Here is a 26045-nt window from a genome sequence, read left to right as displayed (position 1 = left end):
AAAGAAATTATTCAGATAGTGAAGGGTGACGAAAATTTAATAGTCATGGGTGACTGGAATTCGATAGTAGGAAAAGGGAGAGAAGGAAACGTAGTAGGTGAATATGGATTGGGGCTAAGAAGTGAAAGAGGAAGTCGCCTGGTAGAATTTTGCACAGAGCACAACTTAATCATATCTAACACTTGGTTTAAGAATCATGAAAGAAGGTTGTATACATGTAAGAACCCTGGAGATACTAAAAGGTATCAGATAGATTATATAATGGTAAGACACAGATTTAGGAACCAGGTTTTAAATTGTAAGACATTTTAAATTGTAAGACATTTAAATTGCAAGATATTTTAAATTGTAAGACATTTCCAGGGGCAGATGTGGACTCTGACCACAATTTATTGGTTATGACCTGTAGATTAAAACTGAAGAAACTGCAAAAAGGTGGGAACTTAAGGACATGGGACCTGGATAAACTGAAAGAACCAGAGGTTGTACAGAGTTTCAGGGAGAGCATAAGGGAACAATTGACAGGAATGGGGGAAAGAAATACAGTAGAAGAAGAATGGGTAGCTTTGAGGGATGAAGTAGTGAAGGCAGCAGAGGATCAAGTAGGTAAAAAGATGAGGGCTAGTAGAAATCCTTGGGTAACAGCAGAAATATTGAATTTAATTGATGAAAGGAGAAAATATAAATATGCAGTAAATGAAGCAGGCAAAAAGGAATACAAACGTCTCAAAAATGAGATTGACAGGAAGTGCAAAATGGCTAAGCAGGGATGGCTAGAGGACAAATGTAAAGATGTAGAGCCTTATCTCACTAGGGGTAAGATAGATACTGCCTACAGGAAAATTAAAGAGACCTTTGGAGATAAGAGAACCACTTGTATGAACATCAAGAGCTCGGATGGAAACCCAGTTCTAAGCAAAGAAGGGAAAGCAGAAAGGTGGAAGGAGTATATAGAGGGTCTATACAACGGCGATGTACTTGAGGACAATATTATGGAAATGGAAGAGGATGTAGATGAAGATGAAATGGGAGATACGATACTGCGTGAAGAGTTTGACAGAGCACTGAAAGACCTGAGTCGAAACAAGGCCCCCGGAGTAGACAACATTCCATTGGAACTACTGACGGCCTTCGGAGAGCCACTCCTGACGAAACTCTACCATCTGGTGAGCAAGATGTATGAGACAGGTGAAATACCCTTAGACTTCAAGAAGAATATAATAATCCCAATCCCAAAGAAAGCAGGTGTTGACAGATGTGAAAATTACCGAACAATCAGTTTAATAAGCCACAGCTGCAAAATACTAACACGAATTCTTTACAGACGAATGGAAAAACTGGTAGAAGCCGACCTCGGGGAAGATCAGTTTGGATTCCATAGAAATACTGGAACACGTGAGGCAATACTGGCCTTACGACATATCTTAGAAGAAAGATTAAGGAAAGGCAAAACTACGTTTCTAGCATTTGTAGACTTAGAGAAAGCTTTTGACAATGTTGACTGGAATACTCTCTTTCAAATTCTAAAGGTGGCAGGGGTAAAATACAGGGAGCGAAAGGATATTTACAATTTGTACAGAAAACAGATGGCAGTTATAAGAGTCAAGAGACATGAAAGGGAAGCAGTTGTTGGGAAGGGAGTAAGACAGGGTTGTAGCCTCTCCCCGATGTTATTCAATCTGTGTATTGAGCAAGCAGTAAAGGAAACAAAAGAAAAATTCAGAGTAGGTATTAAAATCCATGGAGAAGAAATAAAAACTTTAAGGTTTGCCGATGACATTGTAATTCTGTCAGAGACAGCAAAGGACTTGGAAGAGCAGTTTAATGGAATGGATAGCGTCTTGAAAGGAGGATATAAGATGAACATCAACAAAAGCAAAACGAGGATAATGGAATGTAGTCGAATTAAATCGGGTGATGCTGCGGGAATTAGATTAGGAAATGAGACACTTAACATAGTAAAGGAGTTTTGCTATTTGGGGAACAAAATAACTGATGATGGTCGAAGTAGAGAGGATATAAAATGTAGACTGGCAATGGCAAGGAAAGCGTTTCTGAAGAAGAGAAATTTGTTAACATCGAGTATAGATTTAAGTGTCAGGAAGTATTTGTATGGAGTGTAGCCATGTATGGAAGTGAAACATGGACGATAAATAGTTTGGACAAGAAGCGAATAGAAGCTTTCGAAATGTGGTGCTACAGAAGAATGCTGAAGATTAGATGGGTAGATCATATAACTAATGAGAAGGTATTGAATAGAATTGGGGAGAAGAAGAGTTTGTGGCACAACTTGACAAGAAGAAGGGACCGGTTGGTAGGACATGTTCTGAGGCATCAAGGGATCACAAATTTAGCACTGGAGGGCAGCGTGGAGGGTAAAAATCGTAGAGGGAGACCAAGAGATGAATACACTAAGCAGATTCAGAAGGATGTAGGTTGCAGTAGGTACTGGGAGATGAAGAAGCTTGCACAGGGTAGAGTAGCTTGGAGAGCTGCATCAAACCAGTCTCAGGACTGAAGACCACAACAACAACATTGTAGATCTTAAGATGGTCATTATTGACTGACACCATTCATCATCAAAGGAGTTGATATTGTGATCAAAGACTGGAATAAAAACATTTGAATAAAACATCTATTCTTATTAAAGGAACAAAAACACTGTGCATATCCAGGCTCCTGCTTCTATGGTAGAGAGAGATCCACTGGCACAAGCCATAATATGAGGGTCTTTCAATACATTATGCCCCACAATATTTTTCTCAGGGCGTATTTATTCTTAAGAGTTAGAATTTTGTAACAGTAGCAGTCAACATTTCTTTAAGGTGTACTATTTTCTACATAGTCTTCATCACGTTCCACATCCTTACATCAGGATTGTGTAAGAGGATGTATTCCTTGTCAGTAAAAGCTCTTGTCCTGAGTTTGTAGCCATGTTTTCATGGCATAAATTACACTCTTATTACACAGAAAGCATGTTCCCACATAGAGAATCCTTAAGTGGTCGGAGCAAATGAAAATATGCCAAGTCTGGGATGTAGGGTGGATGAGGCAATAACGTAGAAGTCAATTTGGCTGTGTGTTTCCAGGTTCTGAGACTTTTCTGCACATGTGCATTATCACGTTGGAGCAAGATTTCTCTTCGATTCTTGTCAGTCCAAACAAATCAGAAACGACTCTTGAGTTTGCTTAGAGTTTTCACGTAAGCCTCTAACGTAATTACCAACCCTTTTTGATGAGACGTCCACAAGAATGAGACCATCACTACCTCAAAAGATTGTCATCGTACCGTTGTCAGCAGAGGGAGCTGCCTTGAATTTCTTCTTTCTGGAAATTGTTGGGAGTACACTCCAGTGACTGTCTTTTTGTTCCCCACTCAAAGTGACACACCCATGTTTTGTCACCTGTAATGTTCCATGGAAGAAGGTCCTCTCTGCTGACCTCAAACTGCTCCAACAGTTCAGATGAAATGCTTTTTCTTTGAATCTTATGGTTAGTTGTGAGCTTTTGTCAACCTTATCTTGAGCATATCTTTGTATATGCTAGAGTCTCAATCATTTCACATGCACTTCCACTGCTCACTAATAACTGTGGAGCCAATTGTCGATTTGTGATGAGCCAATCTACATGATTAATGGCATCTGTGCAATTCACCTTGTCAGGAGAAGTGTCTGTGACATGAAATTCCTAACACGGCTGATCTTGGACTTCACTTTAACCTACTTTAGCCATTACCCAGCAGTACTCCTATTTTAGGTATTATTTATTGAACAACCCACTGTCTAGAATGTCTGTGGAAACAATACATGATTTCCTAAGTTGTTCACAAATTTATGGAAACCACATACTTTAGAATAGCACGTTGAAAATGTATGGAGATATTATCATCTGCTGGCACAAGAAACTGTCAATGTAAAACTCACAACCAGTCCACATCAATTACCTACAGAAAGACTGTCATGGCTGAAATTTAAAATATTCTGAACAGCACACAAAATCTACTTACGAAGTTCTTACATTCTACATATCCTACAAAGTTGAGGCTCACCCATTATAATACAGTCACCAAGAACACTGAAAACATGTCCAAGTAAAATAAGTTTGCCAATGTAAACATCTACAGGTAACCTGGCCATCACACGTCCCATAAAAGTAATATCACCATCATGATCTGAATATTGACCACTCACAGTTGGTAAAAGTGCACCTGCCTGTAACAAAAATATGGCACTAATTAAGACTTGTCCATTAAACAAAATGTATAAAACAAAAGTTCATATTACTCAATCTACACAGGCTGCACAAGTCCATAACATCCAGACTGAATACAAGTTAAAATATAAAGAATGAGATATTTTGGTGCAAAGACTAGTTTTCCATGACTCTAGAGAAACCACTGTAAAACGTTAAAACAAAATAGAAATCCAGATACAATTTAATCTTTGAATCAGTGGACTGCTCTACTGTAAGATGGGACAGATCACTAATCAAGAGCCGATACAATTTCAAAAATAAAGATCTAGAGATGAGAACAACCTGGAGATACTTCTGTGTATTACGGCATATGAATGAGATCTGCATTTAACAAGATACAACACAATCTGCGATAAGCAATGATGGAATATGATGAGTATAATTGCCATTCCCAAAAATAAAAGAAAATCATTATTTAATGATGTTTAAAGAGGAATCATGAACTAATTCCCCATAGTTGATGTATCTGGTCTTGTTCAACTCATATGATATGTCTTAGTTTCCTTGGGGGAAGAAAGAAGCAAAAACCATTTTCTGACTCATTCAATTCTGAGGTGCAACTGGACCAAGGGTGGCAACTTTCAAAATTTCTGTGAGTGCATATCAATGGCACAGCTCCTGCATCCTTCAAGCCATTATCTCAATAAACAGAATGATAGCAATCCACATTATGAGAAAACAATTTCATTGAAATATTAAACCATACCGTTTTCACATTTAAAAAATTTAAAAAACCTGTCGAGGTAGTCTGTAACAATCAGCTGCCTTGCATCTTAGATTATTCTTTATTACGCTCAATATTGGTAAGCTGCTATTTTAAAAGAATTGCTGACGAATGTAATGGGCATATTGTAATATGTCAGTTGTGAGGAAACATGAAAGCAAGTCAAAAGGATAGGATTCCATTCACAGTATAATATGACTGTTATTGTGGGGAATGCCTTTGATTTGGCCAGAGGAGCGCAAGCAGCAGGGAGTGTGGTGCTTGGCTGCCTTTGCACAAAGACATCTGAAACGAACAGAGTTGTAATTTTAATTTCCATCTCAATGTTTTACGAGTTCATTACTTTCTGATGCAGACAAGTGAGAAATATTTATTTTATTTTGTTTTTACCAAACTAAAAATTTTATCAGTGTGGTACACCCACAAGATTATGTATGTGGATGCTCGAGCCCCAGCGCACCCGCATAGTTGGCACTCATGAACTGGACTACATTCAAGTTTTCTCCCGGTCCTGACATCCCACCATTGTACAAGGTTGGTAAACTTTGTAAATATGACAAGTTCCTGGTAAAATGCAAGACAGGCAATTAGCTGAATTTCAGCAAGGTCATACTGAGGGCTTTCCAAAAAGTAATACACCAGATCCGAAGGCACCTGTACCAATTACCAATAGCATCACTTATAACAGCCAATATGGGGTTTGGGCACTGTGCTCTACTTTCCAAACTGCTGTGACCCGGAGTGCTGGGGTCCTGTCGTGTGCAGGAGGCCGAGCACAGAGAGTGCGTGAGTGGTCCAGTTTACAACTGAAGGATCAGTGGCACAGTGTTATCTGCAATAACATTTATTTTTCAGGTTGAGCTTACAGAGTTAGAAACTGTCTCAGGGTGTTTGTCAATGGCTGCGAGTAAGCATGTGCTGAAAAGAAGTGTTGACACTTTGTCAGCTAGTCATGATGTCGCTGCTGCCACAGGTCAGTAAGCTACAGTCACAGGACAGTGAGCCATATCTGCAGGACTGTGAGCCATGGCCGCATCCTGTGCTGGTGGCAGTAAGGGGACAGAAAAAGGTCGCTCACCAAATATTCTGCGGCACTGTAAGGCTCCAACTTCAGTGCTCTTGTAGACAGTCCACCATGAGCTCAGGTGAGGACAGCCAACTGTGGTTCTGGATGTCAGTTGTCGTGACAGTTGGTTGGTTGGTTTGTGGGTTTAAGTGACCAGACAGCAACGGTCATCGGTCCCTTGTTCCAAAACTCCAAAACAACAACACAGAGTAAAAAAAACGGATAATGGGGACAACAGACGACACAGGACAAGAAAAACTCAAAGAACTGACAAAACAAATTAAAACCACACAGAGTGTGACGGTGGTTGGCCAACCATAGAGATAAAAAAGGAAAAGCCAACCACCGAGAACACATTAAAAACTCAGTTTAAAATCGTAGGCCAAACGCCAGAATCAACACAAGACAATAAAAGAAAACACAAACACTCAGATTAAATAATAAAAAACCCCTGCCCGAATAAAACGCAAAACTATGCCAGCCATAGCAGGGTCATCTGTTAAAAGGGCAGGGAGCGTGTCAGGTAGTGCGAACGTCTGCCTGAGCACAGCTAAAAGCGGACACTCCAATAAAATGTGGACCACAGATAAAATGGAGCCGCAGCGACACAGAGTTGGGTCCTCACGGCACAAGAAGTGGCCGTGTGTCAGCCGAGTGTGCCCAATGCGCAGCCGGCAGAGGACAACAGACTCCTGGCGGGAGACCCGAAGGGACGACCGCCACACAGTCGTCGTCGCCTTGATACGGCGAAGTTTGTTGGGCATGGGCAGGTCGCGCCATTCAGTGTCCCATATATCGAAAAGTTTTCGGCGTTAAGATTGCCCGCAAATCAGACACCAGGAGGCCAAGCTCCAGAGGTGGTTTAATGGTGGCCTCTTTCGCCAGGTGGTCAACACGTTCATTGCCCGGGATACCGACATGACCGGGGCTCCACACTAAGACCACAGAGCGGCCGCAACGGGCAAGAGTATGCAGGGACTCCTGGATAGCCATCACCAGACGAGAACGAGGGAAACACTGATCGAGAGCTCGTAAACCGCTCAGGGAATCGCTACAGATCATGAAGGACTCACCTGAGCAGGAGCGGATATACTCTAGGGCTCGAAAGATGGCGACCAGCTCAGCAGTGTAAACGCTGCAGCCATCCGGCAAGGAACGTTGTTCGGAATGGTCCCCTAGAGTGAGCGCATAACCGACACGACCAGCAACCATCGAGCCGTCAGTGTAAACAATGTCAGAGCCCTCATACGTTGCAAGGATAGAAAGAAAGCGGCGGCGGAAAGCCTCCAGAGGGACTGAGTCCTTCGGGCCCTGTGCCAATGCCAGCTGAAGGCAAGGGCGAGGCACACACCACGGGGTGTACACAGATGTGCCCGGAAAGGAGGCAGAAGAGGTAAAGCCCCAAGCCCGGAGGGAAGCGCTCTGACGCGAACCGCGATCGTACATCCAGCCCTGGGCCGACGTTCTGGCAGATGGACGTGTGACTGTTGGAATAGTAGACGGTAGTTAGGATGCCCGGGCAAGCTGAAAACATGGGCAGCATAAGCGGCCAGCAAACGTTGGCACCGTAACCGCAGGGGAGGAACACCTGCCTCCACTAGTATGCTGTCCACAGGGCTGGTCCGGAAGGCACCAGTGGCAAGGCGTATCCCACTGTGGAGGATAGGGTCCAGTACCCGCAGCGCAGATGGGGATGCTGAGCCATAAGCCAGGCTCCCATAATCCAGACGAGACTGGATTAACGCCTGGTAGAGCTGTAGGAGAGTAGATCGGTCGGTGCCCCACCTGGTGTGGCTCAGGCATCGCAGAGCATTTAGATGCCGCCAACACATCTGTTTAAGCTGCCGAATATGAGGCAGCCGGGCATCAAAAACTACACCCAAAAACCTGTGTGTCTCAACCACAGCAAGAAGTTTGCCATCAAGATAAAGCCGCGGCTCCGGGTGAACAGTGCGTCGCCGGCAGAAATGCATAACGCAGGTCTTGGCAACCGAAAACTGAAAGCCATGTGCTACAGCCCAAGACTGCGCCTTACGGGTAGCGCCCTGTAGCTGACGGTCAGCAGCTGCAATGCCAATAGAGCTGTAGTAAAGGCAGAAGTCGTCAGCATACAGGGACACTGAGACAGACGTCCCCACCGCCGCAGCGAGCCCGTTAATGGCTATTAAAAACGGGCAGACACTTAAAACAGATCCCTGGGGCACACCGTTCTCCTGGACTCGGGAGGAACTATGGGAGGCCACGACTTGCATGCAGAAGGTACGATACGACAGAAAATTTCTGATAAAGATCGGCAGAGGGCCCCAAAGACCCCATCCATGAAGCGTAGAAAGGATGTGATGACACCATGTCGTATCGTACGCCTTCTGCATGTCGAAAAAGACAGCGACCAGGTGCTGACGGTGGGCAAAGGCAGTACGGATGGCCGACTCCAGGCTCACCAGATTGTCGGCGGCGGAGCGGCCTTTACGGAACCCACCCTGAGATGGAGCTAGAAGGCCCCGTGACTCCAGTACTCAGTTCAACCGCCGGCTCACCTTCCGTTCAAGCAACTTGCAAAGAACGTTGGTGAGGCTAATGGGACGATAGCTGTCCACGTCCAAAGGGTTCCTCCCAGGTTTCAGAATGGGGATAACAATACTTTCCCGCCATTGCGACGGAAACTCACCCCCCGACCCAAATACGATTTAAAGGTCGAGGAGTCGTCGCTGGCAGTCCACTGAAAGGTATTTCAGCATCTGACAGTGGATGCCATCTGGCCCAGGAGCGGTATCAGGGCAAGCGGCTAGGGCACTGCGAAATTCCCACTCACTGAATGGAACATTGTACGATCCTGGATGGATGGTGCGAAACGAAAGGCTCCAACGTTCCATCCGCTCTTTAATGGAGCGGAAGGCAAGGGGGTAATTCGCAGAAGCGGAACTCATAGCAAAATGCTCTGCCAAGCGGTTTGCAATGACGTCAGAGTCAGTACAAACCGCTCCATTCAGTGAGAGCGCAGGGACACTGACAGGGGTCCGATAGCCGTAGACGCGTCGAATCTTGGCCCAGACCTGCGATGGAGTGACATGGAGGCCAATAGTGGACACATACCGCTCCCAGCACTCCTGCTTGCCTTGGCGGATAAGGAGGCGGGCTCGCGCACGCAGCCGTTTGAATGCGGTAAGGTGGTCTATGGAGGGATGTCGCTTGTGACGCTGGAGCGCCCGCCGGCGATCTTTAATCGTTTCAGCGATCTCAGGCGACCACCAAGGCACAGTCCGCCGCCGAGGGGACCCAGAAGAACGGGGAATGGCAGATTCGGCGGCAGTAACGATGCCGGTGGTGACTGATTGAACCACCGCATCAATGTCATCATTAGAGAGAGGCTCAATAGTGGCAGTGGAGGAGAACAAGTCCCAGTCAGCCTTATTCATAGCCCATCTGCTGGGGCGCCCAGAAGAGTGACTTCGTGGCAGTGACAGAAAGATCGGAAAATGGTCACTACCACACAGGTCGTCATGCACATTCCATTGGACAGATGGTAAGAGGCTAGGGCTACAGATCGAAAGGTCAATGGCGGAGTATGTGCCATGCACCACACTGAAGTGTGTGAAGGCACCATCATTCAAAATCGAGAGATCGAGCTGCGCCAATAAATGCTCAACGCTGGCGCCTCGACCTTTTACCACTGACCCACCCCACAGAGGGTTATGGGCGTTGAAGTCGCCCAGTAACAAGAAAGGTGGCGGCAATTGGGCTATCAGCGCAGCCAGGACATGCTGCGCGACATCACCAGCCGGTGGAAGGTAAAGACTGCAGACAGTAACAGCCTGTGGCATCCACACCCGAACAGCGACAGCCTCTAAAGCTGTTTGTAGAGGGACAGACTCGCTGTAAAGAGAGTTAAGGACATATATGCAGACGCCACCAGACACCCTTTCATAAGCTGTCCGGTTCTTGTAATAACCCCGATAGCCACGGAGGGCAGGGGTTCGCATTGCAGGAAACCAAGTTTCCTGAAGAGCAATGCAGAAGAAAGGGTGAAGGCTGATAAGTTGGCGGAGCTCAGCTAGATGGTGGAAGCAACCGCTGCAGTTCCACTGGAGGATGGCATTGTCCATGGCTGAGAAAGGAGTGACGGGACTGGGAAGGCAGATTACGCCGCTGGGTCATCTGCTGCCTCCGATGGAGCACCAGTGCTAGTGCTATCAATGGTGTCTGAGGGACCGGTGAGATCGAGGTCCTCAGCAGACGCCAGAATCTCCACCTCGTCCTCCGACGCAGAGGTTGTAGGAAGCAGTGGGACGGGTGCCACCGCACTGTCGTGATTTTTACGAACCTTTTTCTTTGTCTGTGTCTCGCTTCGTGCCTTTGGTGGTGCAGGCTGTGAGGGCTTCCCTGGTTCAGTCTCAGGGACGGACGACGACCGTGAGGCCCTACGACCAGCGACCGATGGTTGCTTGAGCCATTTGCGGGTGTCCACTTTTAAACCGGTCGGAACTTGCAAAGGGAGGTCCCCAAGGGACCCCTTCCTGGTGAGAGAAGCCGAAGAAGTCTTACGCTTCTCTGGCTGGGAAGGGGAACTGATGTCCCCGATGGTGTGGGGGGTGTTGCTCCTGAAGTAGATGAAGCAGGAGCAACAGGGAGTGAAGTGCCCCCCACAACCAGGGGGCTGGTTCATTCTGACATAGCTGAGAGGCAACAGTACGTGATGACACGGGAGAGGATTGTACCGGTGTTGCAGCAGCGGCATAGGTGGATGTCATTTGCACAGGATGTAGCTGCTCATATTTCCTCCTTGCCTCAGTGTAGGTCAGGCTGTCCAGGGTCTTATATTCCATTATCTTCCTTTCTTTCTGGAAGATCCTACAGTCCGGTGAGCAGGGGGAATGGTGTTCTCCGCAGTTAACACAGATAGGAGGCGGGGCACATGGAGTATCGGGATGGGAAGGACAGCCACAATCTCGACACGTGATGCTGGAAGTACAGCGAGATGACATGTGCCCGAACTTCCAGCACTTAAAACACCGCATGGGAGGAGGGATATATGGCTTCACATCACAACAGTAAACCATCACCTTAACCTTTTCGGGTAAGACATCACCCTCGAAGGCCAAGATGAAGGCACCGGTGGCTACCTGATTATCCCTCGGACCCCGATGGACGCGCCGGACGAAGTGAAGACCTCGTCGTTTGAGGTTGGCGCATAATTCATCGTCGGACTGCAGAAGAAGATCCCTCTGGAATATAATACCCTGGACCATGTTGAGACTCTTATGCGGCGTGATGCTAACTGAAACATCCCCCAACTTGTCACAATTGAGCAACATCCGTGACTGGGCAGAGGATGCCGTTTTGATGAGCACAGAACCAGAGCGCATTTTGGACAAGCCCTCCACCTCCCTGAACTTGTCCTCTCAATGCTCCACAAAAAACTGGGGCTTGGTCGACATAAACGATTCCCCATCAACCCGCGTACACACGAGGTACCGGGGGGAATATTCTCCACTGCCTTCTTTAGCCATACTTTCCTCCCACGGAGTGGCCAGGGAGGGAAACGATCTCTGATCAAATTTCTTCCCGTTGAGGTTAGACCTCGATCGCTTGGAGACTGCTGGTGGAGGCCCACCAGTGAGAGATGATGTACCATGCTTCACTGCGGGTCATCCGCCCTGATGCCACCCACTCCGACCAGGGGCTCTCCCCACAGGCGCCACTCAGCTGCAGCAAAGACCACCTGGCAGGATGGCCTTTGCCGGGAGTCCCGATGCCCCAGAGGGATAGGCATCTACTCCTCGGCATGCGTGGGGAGGTAGCAGCTCAGGCATCAGCAGTGCGATCCCTATGTAGTCAGGGGGCTACCACCAAGAGGGCACATGACGACCCCACCACAACGGACTGGCTACTGTGCTGGATGTCGGGTGTCGAAATGTCCATGTACATCACGAGGGCAAAGATGAAAGTGCACATTGGAGGGAATGTATGCCACCCGGAACACACTGCAGTGGATGTGGCCGGAAGCGCGATGTAAGTCCAACTCCATGAAAAATCAGGTGTGCCAGATCTTAGGGCAAGATGGATTTAAGATGCACCACGTAAGGTGTCCTTCCCCAAATGGTACGCACTAACGGAAAAATTTAGAAATGGAGTGGTCAAACCCCTTAGGGGACCATCACATTAAAGGCCGAAACAGTTGAGACTCCTTTTTGTCGCCTCTTACGACAGGCAGGAATACCGCGGGCCTATTCTTACCCCCAAACCCGCAGGGGGCTCCAGTGCTTGGCATTTGCCCTCCAGTGCATGCCTGCAGTCCCCACCCTACTATACTGCCCATGCATGCCCTGCCATCTGCACACCTATCGGTCACAATATTATGCATGGACTCAATCACAGGGAGAGTTCCCACCTGCGCACTTAATCAAAGCTGGTGTTGGTAGGGAGGATCCAGATGGTGCAGGCTGTCAGGCAGTCACTGTAGTGAAGTGCGTTGTGTTTAGCAGCATGCTCAGCAACTGGGTGATCCTGTTGTCCGTTGGACACATTTTGTTGTGTCATGTCCACACAGGGCCAACAGCCTTGCCACAGTGGCAGTGGTAACATCGGTTCCCGTATGATCACCAAAGTTAAGCACTGTCGGGATGGGCTAGCTCTTGGATGGGTGACCATCCGGTCTGCCGGGCACTGTTGGCAAGCAGGCTGCAGTCAGCCTTTGTAAGGCAAACTGAGGAGCTACTTGATTGAGAAGTAGCGGCTCCGGTCTTGGCAACTGACATATGGCTGGGAGAGCGGTGTGCTGACCACATGCCCCTCCATATCCGCATCCAGTGACGCCTATGGGCTGAGGATAACACGGTGGCCGGTCGGTACCGTTTGGCCTTCATGGCCTGTGCGGGGGAAGTTTAGTTTTAGTTTATGTCCACATAGGAAGCAGCACATTGGTTGCAGATTATTTTGTAGACTAGATAACTGCTTTCACAGATAGCCCTACCTTTGATGGGATAGTTGATGCCTGTGACTGGACTAGATTAGGTGATGATGGGTGTGCTCCTTTGTGGCCGGACGGTGGGAATGTGGAAGGTGGTAGGCAACTGGAGAGACAAGGCATACGAGGTCTGTTTCTGTACAAGGTTGAGAGGGTAATTTTGGTCTGTGAGAACCTCAGTGAAACCCTTAGTATATTTGGAGGGGGACTACTTGTCACTGCAGATGCAAGAACCATGGGTGGCCAAGATGTGTGGAAAGGACTTTTTGGTATGGAACGGTTGACAGTCATCGAAGTGGAGGTATTGCTAGTATTAGGCACGTTTGATATGGACAGAGGTATTGGTGTAGCCATCTTTGAGATGGAGGCCAACAACGATAAAGGTGGCTTGTTGGGTTGAGGACGATCGGGTGAAGCAAAGAGTGTCCTCATCCTCAATCCAAATCACAAAGATCTCATCAATGGTATACAGTGTCTGTAAGGAAACTTTTAAAGAAACTGAGATTACTGCATAACAGGTGTAAAACAAAGTGTAGGGCTATAAATGTGAAACAAATATTAACAAAGAGATAGAGGGGCTGGCCAGTACTTACCTCAGCTCAGTACAGCCGATAGATACACAAAAAACAGAACCAAAAATTTACATTCCTAGCTTTCGGAACAAATGTTCCTTCATCAGGGAGGAGAGAGGGGAAAGAAAGGGAAGAAGGGAAAGTAGATTCAGTTACTCACAACCCAGGTTATGAAGCAGCAGGGAAAGGAAAACAGGGAGGGTAGCAAGGATGGAGGCATGGTTGTCAGAGGGAAGCCAAAGATATTCTACTCAAAGTACTGCGCCAGCTTCAAACCAAAGCGGATGCATACAGAAGTAAAGAGCTATATAGTATAAAGATAAACACAACTATGTAGGATGAAAAGATGCGTGAATGGCTAAAGAAGAAAGGGAAAGAGAAGAAGACTGAAGAGTAAATGGGAGTGAGGTGGTTTAACATAGGTTCAGTCCAGGGGGATGGCGGGATGAAAGGATGTGTTGGAGTGCAAGTTCCCATCTCCGCAGTTCAGAGGGACTGGTGTTGGGTGGAAGAAGCCAAATGGCACATACAGTGTAGCAGGTTCCTAGGTCCCTAGAATTATGCTGGAGGGCATGCTCTGCTACTGGGTATTGGACATCTCCTAGGCGGACAGTTCGTCTGTGTCCGTTCATGCGCTCAGCCAGTTTAGTTGTTGTCATACCGATGTAAAAGGCTGTGCAGTGCAGGCATGTCAGTAGATAAATGACATGTGTAGTTTCACATGTGGCCCTGCCTTGAATTGTGTGTGTTTTACCAGTAGCAGGGCTGTAGTAGGTGGTTGTGGGGGGATGCATGGGGCAGGTTTTGCAGCAGGGTCGGTTACAGGGGTACGAACCCATGGGTAGAGAAGGTAGTCTGGGAATATTGTAGGGTTTAACAAGGATGTTACGAAGGTTAGGGGAGCGACGAAAGGCAACTCTGGGTGGTGTGGGGAGAATTTTGTCAAGGGACGATCTCATTTCAGGGGTTGACTTGAGAAAGTCATATTCCTGGCGGAGTAATTTGTTGATGTTTTCGAGGCCAGGATAATATTGGGTGACAAGGGGGATGCTTCTGTGTGGTCTGGGGATAGGAACATTGTTGTTGGACGGGGAGGAATGTATTGCTCGGGAGATCTGTTTGTGGACAAGGTCTGCAGGATAGTTGCGGGAGAGGAAAGCACTGGTTAGGTTATTGGTGTAATTGTTGAGGGATTCGTCACTGGAGCAGATACGTTTGGCACGAATACCTAGGCTGTAGGGAAGGGAGCGTTTGATGTGGAATGGATGGCAGCTATCAAAGTGAAGGTACTGTTGTTTGTTTGTGGGTTTGATATGGACAGAGGTGTGGATGTGAGCTTCAACAAGATGAAGGTCAACATTCAGGAAGGTGGCTTGGGTTTTGGAGAAGGACCAGGTGAAATTTAGATTCGAAAAGGAGTTGAGGTTATGGAAGAAATTAAGGAGTGTTTCTTCACCATGAGTCCAGACCACAAAGATGTCATCTATAAACCTATACCAGGCCACGGGAAGCAGCTGTTGGGTCTTCAGGAAAGCCTCCTCCGTGCGGCCCATGAAGAGGTTGGCATAGGATGGAGCCATCCTGGTTCTCATGGCCATTCCCCTGATTTGTTTGTAGGTCTGGCCTTCAAAAGTGAAGTAATTATGGGTGAGGATGAAGTTGGTAAGTGTGATAAGGAACAAGGTTTTTGGAAGATCTTCAGGTGGGCGGTGGGAGAGGTAGTGCTCAAGGGCAGAGAGACCATGGGTATGTGGGATGTTTGTGTAAAGGGATGTAGCATCTATGGTGACAAGAAAGGTTTCAGGTGGGAGAGGAGTGGGAATGGATTTGAGGCGTTCCAGGAAGTGGTTTGTGTCTTTGATGTGCCATTGGCTATCTTTCTCTGCCACAGGAAAATTTTTTTGGGACATTTCTGCGGCACGCGCGATCTTTTTTGCAGCACTCGCGATCTCTTTTGCGGCACGCGCGATCTCTGTTTTTGAGCAACGTGTGTTCTTTTCCCCTGATCTGGACATACTTGCTTGGTCTGGTCAACTTTTTCCGTATTTTTCTTATTTAGTGGTCTTCCTTTGATATTGAACATTACCAACACAATTTCTTTCTTTCTCGTCCTTCCCTCCGTGTTTTATTCCTTCTTATGATTACTATTTTAACTTTAGTTATTTAATTTCCCTACCCACCAGTTACCCACTATGTACCCTAATCCTATACCACATTATTTACATTCATTCCGGAAACATGCATTCACCGTAGCCAAACTGCAATCCCACATACTTTTCCTCCGGTCCTGCTTAACCTTTGGAATTACACCTAAAGGACTTACCTTAAAAGTTCCCATCTCAGGGTGCAATTCCTCCTTCCACCAGTCTCTCCTGGACTTCCAGAACCTTCAATCCTTAGCCCTTACCCAACTTGTCCTGAATCTCTACACTACTTCATGTAACCACCACTCCCAACAGCTCCCATCTCTCTTCAAAGTCCTCCACCTCTCAAACCCTTCCTTGGAGAACACACTCAGGAACATCATCCTAGGAGCCAGCGGCAAACTTGAGTTCCATGCCACACACCACCTGAAAAAACTATCCACAGTGCTAGTGCAACACCTAAGAAGTGGGGTCCCTCTCCCTATCCCTCACAAACACCAACCACAACAGAACCTTCAACAAACCCCCCTCATAGCCAACAAACCTAGCCTAGCCACCCTACTCAATCTCCCCATCCCAGCACATACCCCACACAGACCAAATCTCAACTATAACCACAGTCAAATGGCACATATCACCAGTCCAATTCAGTTCTAAACCTCTCATCCAGATCCCTCTCTCCTCCAGAGACATATGTTCTATCAAAAGGCTTAACCTTTAGCCCCACACCTAAATTCAACCACATTACCCCGGTTAAAGATCTCCTCTCATTCACCCGGCACCTCAACTGGAAATATCACTTCACTACCCAAACACAGCCCCCAATTACTAGACCCAGTGTTGAACCCTGTCTAGAACAGTTCCGACCGCCTTCTCAAAGGGATCCTCCTCCCCTCCCCCAAAACCATCCCTTGCAGACATTTCAGGAATTCCTCACATCCGGTGTTGCCTCCCAGTCCTTCTTGAAGAACATCCCGACAACCCCCAACATCACCCCAGCTGAATCCCGTGCCATTAAGGAGCTGAAAATAGACCGCTCTATTGCCATCCTCCCGGCGGATAAAGGCTCCACAACTGTCGTACCTGACCGTGTGGAGTATGTGGCAGAAGGACTGCGTCAACTCTCCGACACCTCAATCTGCAAAGCTGTTACCCAGGATCCCATTCCCTCCATCCAGACTGAGCTGCAGAAAATCCTAAAAATCCAAGGTCCCTCACAAGGCCTCACAACGGCTTCCATAGACTTACTCACTCCACCTGAGCCACGTACCCCTACCTTCTACCTATTACCCAAAATCCACAAAGAGAACCATCCTGGCTGTCCCATTGTGGCAGGCTTCAAAGCCCCAACAGAACGTATCTCAGCTCTGGTAGACCAACACCTCCAACCTATCACCCGGAGACTCCCATCCTACATCAAAGACACAAACCACTTCCTGGAACGCCTCAAATCCATTCCCACTCCTCTCCCACCTGAAACCTTTCTTGTCACCATAGATGCTACATCCCTTTACACAAACATCCCACATACCCATGGTCTCTCTGCCCTTGAGCACTACCTCTCCCACCGCCCACCTGAAGATCTTCCAAAAACCTTGTTCCTTATCACACTTACCAACTTCATCCTCACCCATAATTACTTCACTTTTGAAGGCCAGACCTACAAACAAATCAGGGGAATGGCCATGAGAACCAGGATGGCTCCATCCTATGCCAACCTCTTCATGGGCCGCACGGAGGAGGCTTTCCTGAAGACCCAACAGCTGCTTCCCGTGGCCTGGTATAGGTTTATAGATGACATCTTTGTGGTCTGGACTCATGGTGAAGAAACACTCCTTAATTTCTTCCATAACCTCAACTCCTTTTCGAATCTAAATTTCGAATCTTCTCCAAAACCCAAGCCACCTTCCTGAATGTTGACCTTCATCTTGTTGAAGCTCACATCCACACCTCTGTCCATATCAAACCCACAAACAAACAACAGTACCTTCACTTTGATAGCTGCCATCCATTCCACATCAAACGCTCCCTTCCCTACAGCCTAGGTATTCGTGCCAAACGTATCTGCTCCAGTGACGAATCCCTCAACAATTACACCAATAACCTAACCAGTGCTTTCCTCTCCCGCAACTATCCTGCAGACCTTGTCCACAAACAGATCTCCCGAGCAATACATTCCTCCCCGTCCAACAACAATGTTCCTATCCCCAGACCACACAGAAGCATCCCCCTTGTCACCCAATATTATCCTGGCCTCGAAAACATCAACAAATTACTCCGCCAGGGATATGACTTTCTCAAGTCAACCCCTGAAATGAGATCATCCCTTGACAAAATTCTCCCCACACCACCCAGAGTTGCCTTTCGTCGCTCCCCTAACCTTCGTAACATCCTTGTTAAACCCTACAATATTCCCAGACTACCTTCTCTACCCACGGGTTCCTACCCCTGTAACCGACCCCCCTGCAAAACCTGCCCCTTGCATCCCCCCACAACCACCTACTACAGCCCTGCTACTGGTAAAACATACACAATTCAAGGCAGGGCCACATGTGAAACTACACATGTCATTTATCAACTGACATGCCTGCACTGCACAGCCTTTTACATCGGTATGACAACAACTAAACTGGCTGAGCGCATGAACGGACACAGACGAACTGTCCGCCTAGGAGATGTCCAATACCCAGTAGCAGAGCATGCCCTCCAGCATAATTCTAGGGACCTAGGAACCTGCTACACTGTAGGTGCCATTTGGCTTCTCCCACCCAACACCAGTCCCTCTGAACTGCGGAGATGGGAACTTGCAACACATCCTTTCATCCCGCCATCCCCCTGGACTGAACCTACGTTAAACCACCTCACTCCCATTTACTCTTCAGTCTTCTCCTCTTTCCCTTTCCTCTTTAGCCATTCACGCATCTTTTCATCCTACATAGTTGTGTTTATCTTTATACTATATAGCTCTTTACTTCTGTATGCATCCTCTTTGGTTTGAAGCTGGCACAGTACTTAGAGTAGAATATCTTTGGCTTCCCTCTGACAACCATGCCTCCATCCTTGCTACCCTCCCTGTTTTCCTTTCCCTGTTGCTACATAACCTGGGTTGTGAGTAACTGAATCTACTTTCCCTTCTTCCCTTTCTTTCCCCTCTCTCCTCCCTGATGAAGGAACATTTGTTCCGAAAGCTAGGAACGTAAAATTTTTGGTTCTGTTTTGTGTGTATCTATCGGCTGTGCTGAGCTGAGGTAAGTACTGGCCAGCCCCTGTATCTCTTTGTTTGTATTTGTTTCACATCTTTATATGAGTTTTTCCATTAATCATTTAGATCACCCGTAGGGCTATAGACATAGAGATGCTGAATGAAACATGTTTGGGTGTTAAGAGAGCGATGGGTGATGCCTTCAATGACTGCTGTAGAAGAATACTGTCAAGTGATCCTTCACAGAACCAACAGAAATTCTGGTCATATGTAAAAGCTGTTAGTGGCACGAAAGTTAGTGGCCAGTCCCTAGTGAATGAGACGGGACCTGAAATTGAGGGTAGCAAAGCAAAAGCTGAAATGGTTAACTCCATTTTCAAATGCTCCTTCAGAAAGGAAAACCCAGGAGAATTGCTTGACTAAAATCCTCATACCACTAAAAAGATGAATAAGTATTAGTGTCAGTAGTGTCGAGAAACAGACAAAATCATTAAAACTGAACAGAGGTCCTGGCCCCAAGGAATCCCTGTCAGATTATATATTGAATTTGCAGATGAGTTAGCACCTCTTCTAACTATAGTCTGTTGTAGATCCCTCAAACAAAAAACTGTGCCCAGTTCTTGGAAAAAGCCATAGGTCACACTTGTCTACAATAAGGATAGTAGAAGTGATTCGCAAAACTACCATACAATATCCTTGACACTGATTTGTTGTAGACTCTGAGGTCAAAAATAATGAGATATCTTCAACAGAATGATCTCCTCAATGTTAACCAGCATGGATTTCGAAAACATCGATCACGTGAAACCCAACTCTCACTTTTCTCACATGACATGCTGAAAGCTTTGGATCAAAGCAATCAGGTAGATTCAGTATTTCTTGATTTCCGAAAAGCATTTGACTCAGTACCGCATGTATACTTATTGTCAAAAGTACAAGGTATCAAGTGAAATTTGTGACTGGATTGAGGACTTTTTGGTAGGGAGGACATAGCGTGTTATCTTGGATGGAGAGTCGCAATCTGATGTAGAAGTAATTTCGAGTATGCCTCAGGAAAGTGTGTTGGGACCCTTGCTATTCATGGTGTATATTAATGGTCTTGTGAACAATACTAATAGAAAAAAAAGGGTTTTTGCAGATGAAGCAGTTATCTATAATGAAGTACTGTCTGAAAGTCAGTCAGATCATTATAAGATTTCAACATGGTGCAGAGATTGGCAACTTGCTAATGTCCAGAAATGTAAAACTGTGCGCTTCACAAACTGAAAAAATGTATCCTATGACTATAATATGAATGAGTCACCATTGGAATCAGCCAACTCATACAAATACCTGAATGCAACACACTGTAGAGGTACGAAATGGAATGATCGCATAGGTTCAGTCTAAAGCATGTGGTGGACTTTGGTTTATTGGTAGAATAGTAGAGAAGTGCAATCAATCTACATAGGAGACTGCTTAAAAATCACTTATGCAACCTGTCCCAGAATATTGCTCAAGTGTGTGGAACCCAAACCAAATAGGACTAACAGGGCATATTGAACATATTCAGAGAAGGGCAGCATGAATGGTCACAGGTTTATTTAATCAGATGCTAAGGCAAATGAACTGGAAGACTGTTGAAGATAGATGTAAACTATCCTGAGAAAGTCAATTAAAACTGTGTGCCGGACCAAGACTCGAACTCGGGACCTTTGCCTTTCGCAGGCAAGTGCTCTACCATCTGACCTACCCAAGCACAACTCACACCCTGTCCTCGCTGCTTTACTTCCGCCAGTACTTCGTCTCCTACCTTCCAAACTCCACAGAAGCTCTCCTGCGAACCTTACAGAACTAGCACTCCTGGAAGAAAGGATACTGCAGAGCCATGGCTTAGCCGCAGCCTGGGGGATGTTTCCAAAATGGAAGAGTGGAACAACACCAGAGTATGAGAGCTACGGCTGCTGACCAATCATTGTGTTTGTGTTTCTTTACATCAGGTTTATTTTTATGATGAATGGAGTATAGTTCCTAACATGCCCTGCAGCCAACCATGCAGTTTGAACAGCCTAACGCAAACCGTTCAGAAGTTATGATGATTTTATATCACATAGTACAATAACTGTCACCCTGTATGTAACAAATGGTTTAACTCTATCCACAGCAATGCCCACAAAACACAAGTTTCAGCTTAAATATTCCAGTGTAAATAAATGATAGATCATACAGATCAATCTGTCAGGGAGTTTCAAAATAGTGCATGGTTCACTGCAGAGTGAAAGATTAATTGTATATGTTATCCAAGATAATCAGACCACAGATAAACAACAATATGTTATCCAATATAATCAGACCACAGATAAATGAATAATATGTGACTAAACCTTTACTGGTGTGGGACTTGCATTGCAAAACTGTTGATTATATTCATATCTCCTCTGACAAAAATGGCAATTTTCTGTCAACACATGCAACTTTTTGTTAAACCAGCTGCATATAATACTGCATTTATTTCAATGTTGCAATCAGTGTCACCCATATAGTGTGCTCTTTCATTTGGGTACTGTCTGTGAACTAATTCTGTTATGTGTTTACTTTCAGGATGTATTAAACTTGGTTAACCACAGTTCTTTTAAGCAACATACAACTGTATATCATATATAAATAGGGCTTTAATATAATATTAGATATATTAAACAAAATATGTTACTAATGCCTTTTGTCATTTCCCTATTTTGCATATTTATCTCTCTGTGGTAAAATAAAAATAGATGTATGTGTATATCAGACTGACCAATGGCTGCTCACTCTGGCAGGCATTACAAACACTGTCAGTCAGTGGAACCCAAATGAAGGGTTAGTAATGAAGAATTTAGCCTATTTATTTATGTATGGCATGTGGTATGGGTGTTCGATATTTTGATGGAAGTACCTTATCTTTCAAGCCCATAAGCTAATCCTATTCATTTGTTGTCACTCCTTACATTGGTCTTGAAGCCCATGCCATGATTATGCAAGTCTTAAGGCTAATTATCAAAAAACAGCTGCTTTTCTACCCTTTGAACATTTGTCAATGAATACCGATCTCTTCCGTAATGCATATGACATAGTGTGCACAAAGTTACATGGCTACACAACTAAACAGCCTGGACAGTTTGACCTGAAAACACTCAAAAACATATATTAAATATTAAACAATTAATATATTTATAAATAAACAAGTAAAATACGAGTGTGATCAGCCTACCTCCTTGAGTAACAGGATGGTGCTTTCAATATTAGTGAGGTCTGGTGGATCCATTGCAAGTGCAAGTAAAGCTTTGGGTTCTCCCATATTTAGTAGTTTTGCATGGAGAACAGTTTTTGCAAGAGGACAACGAAGTATCTCAGGAACGCCTTCCTGTGCAAGGCATTTCTGCAAAATAAGAGCATACAATGGAATTACACATTCCATAAGAGCACATGTGTGGAGCAGGGGGAAGGGGCGCTTTTTGTTCCATAAAGAGGCAGATAATACAGTTGTCCACATAAGTACCATAGGAATTGTTGATAATACTTAACAATTATTCTAACATTGATTATGAATAACCATCTTTTAAAACCAGATATCATCTTGATATCATAGACAAAAAGGAAAACTGATTATTTAGGGCAAGTGTAGACAAAATGGTATACAGAATTCTAGTATGCACCTATAAACAGTAAAGGGTAGCACTTAAATAACAACAAATTTGTTTCAACATTACCTCTTTTTCTCTGTAATTAGTTAACACCTACGGAGAAAATCTTCTCAATAAGTTAGTCCCATTACTGATCCAGAAACAACTTCTTCCTTACTCTGTTGCATCCAGTAATTTATGTCTAAAAGTAAAAGTCTGTTCTCCTATGAGTCTCTGTCTAATGTAGGTGTAAGCAGCAGAAAACTATATGCAAGTTAATCGTTTAACTGTGCAAAGACATTGATACAGCTTCAGTAGATGCATGCCAACACGTGCATGCATTTGTTACCAAAAAGGACACACTCCAATAACAGACCAAAACGTTTCCCTTCCTCAGAGCAGAGAATCTGCCTTCAAACAAAAACGAGAATCGCAATCTTGTCCACAAGATATAAAACTCAAATAAAGTTCAATTGCATTTCCATACTCATTTTCAATCATTCTTCAAAGACATTGTGAATAAAACTGACATTATAGTGATACTTGGCATACTCATTAGACAATCATACTAAAAGCACATTAACTACTGAATCTGAGACATTCAGAATAAAATACCACCCCAATTCTTTTCCTCTCCACTCCACTCACGTACTATCTTCCAAATAATGAACATGAGATTTTAAGAATTAAGATTCAGTTTATTGTGTTTCTGTCAGTTCATTTGCAATCCTTCTCAGTACACTAAAACGTTAGTCGCCAAAACTCCAACAGTGAAGAAACTCACATCGTAAAATTCTCTTGGGACAAGTCTGTACACTCGGCCATCAGCTACTCGACCAGAGCGACCAGCACGCTGAATACAGTTTGTCTTAGCTGCCCATGTCAACTGCAAACTCGAATAGTTTGTATCGGGATCACAAAAAAGTTCTTTGGTCAAACAGAAGTCAATCACTGAAAACAGAACGTAAAGGAAAACACTACATGAGTATGAACAAATGGGGCAGTTCACTAAGAGACGAATTCAGTAGCTCCTAAACATGTAATTTGGCATAAATACAATTTAGTACTGACCGTATACAATATCTGAAACTGTTACAGAGCTCTCTGCAATATTTGTGGAAAGGATTATTTTTCTGTAACCTGGGGGAGGTCGCTGAAATACCATTTCCTGTTCGTCTGTTGTGATTGTTGAATGGAGTGGTTTCACCCACCACTTGTAATTCCTGTAATGTTCACATGATTTTTAATAATTTAAAAAAGTTGTTAAAATGATTATCAATCAGCATTTTTATTGAAAGCTATGGACTTCCTCTAAACCGTCTTTACAGCAAAATGCTATGGCAAGAAAACATCAGACTTCCTATAGATATTTAAATGAAATAAAGCTGGAATAGAATACAATCAAAGGTAACTTACTTTGAGAAGTTGTCCAAAAGTATATAAAGTTTTTCTATTTCCAGAATCCCTGGTAAAAATACCAAGACAGCACCTTTTGATGTATTGTTTCCTTGTTCTTCAAGCCGGTCAAATTCTTTAATAAGGCGGGTTGCCACATTATAGCCTTCTTCTGTTATACAAGGCTCGTCTTTTCTCACTTCTGGAAGCTTTTTTAAAACACATTTTTTTCACATGTTTGATACCTTGTCAAAAAGTACGTATTCTAAATACAATGAAACATATAACAGATATGCAAATTACCAGTTAATTAGTCATTTTCACATTCCATGGATCATTTCACAACATCTCGCAATAATGTGGAATGTGCTGCTCCGCCACCCCCCCCTCACACACACACACACACACACACACACACACACACACACACACACACACACACACACACACACAGAGAGAGAGAGAGAGAGAGAGAGAGAGAGAGAGAGAGAGAGAGAGAGAGAGAATTCACTTATGCTGTAGGATGGGTTGTCACACAAAAATGATTTCAGTTTCTCTGCAAACATGTTCTTATTGTCAGCAAGCACCTTTAATTCAAAAGGCAATATTTTTCATGAGCACATAATTTGCTAACTTAAGTCATCAATAGTAAAGTGGCTTTCCCCCTGGTGTTATATTTTGGTATGTAGGTATGTGCTAGGTTCAAGAAAAGTTCAGTTTAAATCCTAAATTTTTAAAGACATATACCAAACATCTGCAACAGCCAAATAAGCTGTGGGAACATCTTTACTATTGCAGAACTTTATTGTTCTCTGTCAATAATTTAACATTTATCTGAATATTATTAGTTGGTATTGTGACAGTTATTATATAACAAGGTACAGGACCGCAAATGTCAGACACTAATAATGAACAAATTAAATCATAATGTGTAACAAATTTAAATTATTCAATTAAATGTCATGTAGCGGACAGGAAATAAACTCTTAGAGCATTGATAGCATCTAAGGAAAATGTCCACTGACTCTTAAGTATTTTATCCTAGGTACATACTTTTATTAAACAATACAGGGAATTCTCATGGGCACTTGTAAACTTATAATGCAGCAAGGAATTTCAATGACATACGAGGTGTGATGATAAAGTAATGAGAATTTTTGTTTTCCTTAAAGAATCCTTATTTATTCATGAACATCAATTTTTGTCCCCTTCAAAGTAATCTCTCTTTGATATAATACACTTCTGCCAGCACTTTTTCCGGGAAGCACTTCTGACACTTATTTTTCACCATGGCACTCAGCTCCTTCACTGATTCTGTTTTTATCTCATCATGGTTCTCTTCAGCCACACCAATAGAAAGGAGTCACAAGAGGCCGTGCCTGGCAGATATAGTGGTTGAGGCAACATAAAGGTTTTGATTTCTGTCAGAAAATCATAAGCAAGTATTGAGGTGTGAGCAGTAGCATTACCATGACGCAATTTCCATGAGTGATTCTGCCACAATTCTGGTCATATTCTTCGAACTGCTTCATGCAAACAGCACATAACTTCCAATCAGTATTCCTTATTAACTGTATGACCATAAGGCAAGAACTCATGATGTACTATCCCGTTGTAACTGAGAAGAACCTTCACATATCGTAGAACTTTTTTCTATCTTAGCTCTTCAGGGAGGTTCAATTGGGACAATTGTCCCTTGGTTTTGATGTCATACACGTACACCAGTGTTTCATCATCTGTTATAACCCTCTTTAAAAGTTCTGGATCACTGTCAACTTCATTCGGCAATTTCTGAATGATGTTTTTGTAACATCGGCAATTTTCCAGAACCATTTTCTTTATTTCTTCCACACGGTCATCAGTAATTGAAGTGCTAGGGTGTCCAGGGCGACTGTTGGCTTCAACATCATCTTGACCCTCTTGGAAATGTTTATACCATTCATAAACTTTTGTCTTACTCATAGCACATTCTCCAAAAGCCACAGTCATAATTTTAAATGTGGTGCTGTACTTTATTCCATTTTTCAAGAAAAATTTAATGCAAATTCTTCGATCTATCTTTTTCCAAAGAAAAAGATTTGCCAAG

General features: G+C 44.5%; 1 protein-coding gene across 5 annotated transcripts in view; it reads right to left on the bottom strand.

Moving 5' to 3' along the window:
* Positions 1-26045, bottom strand: part of LOC124619536 (probable ATP-dependent RNA helicase spindle-E) — a 265425-nt gene that overhangs the window by 185797 nt on the left and 53583 nt on the right. For all 5 annotated transcript variants that reach the window (XM_047146000.1, XM_047145997.1, XM_047146002.1 and 2 more), the window contains exons 7-11: positions 23981-24168; positions 23636-23787; positions 23349-23515; positions 22153-22320; positions 4049-4211 (exon numbers count right to left, since the gene is read on the bottom strand). In XM_047146000.1, coding sequence (XP_047001956.1) covers positions 4049-4211; positions 22153-22320; positions 23349-23515; positions 23636-23787; positions 23981-24168 — 838 coding nt within the window. The remainder of the gene's footprint in view (positions 1-4048; positions 4212-22152; positions 22321-23348; positions 23516-23635; positions 23788-23980; positions 24169-26045) is intronic.

Source organism: Schistocerca americana, chromosome 6, assembly GCF_021461395.2.
Source record: "Schistocerca americana isolate TAMUIC-IGC-003095 chromosome 6, iqSchAmer2.1, whole genome shotgun sequence".
NCBI classification, from domain to species: domain Eukaryota; kingdom Metazoa; phylum Arthropoda; class Insecta; order Orthoptera; family Acrididae; genus Schistocerca; species Schistocerca americana.
This window is presented reverse-complemented; position numbering and strand designations above follow the sequence as displayed.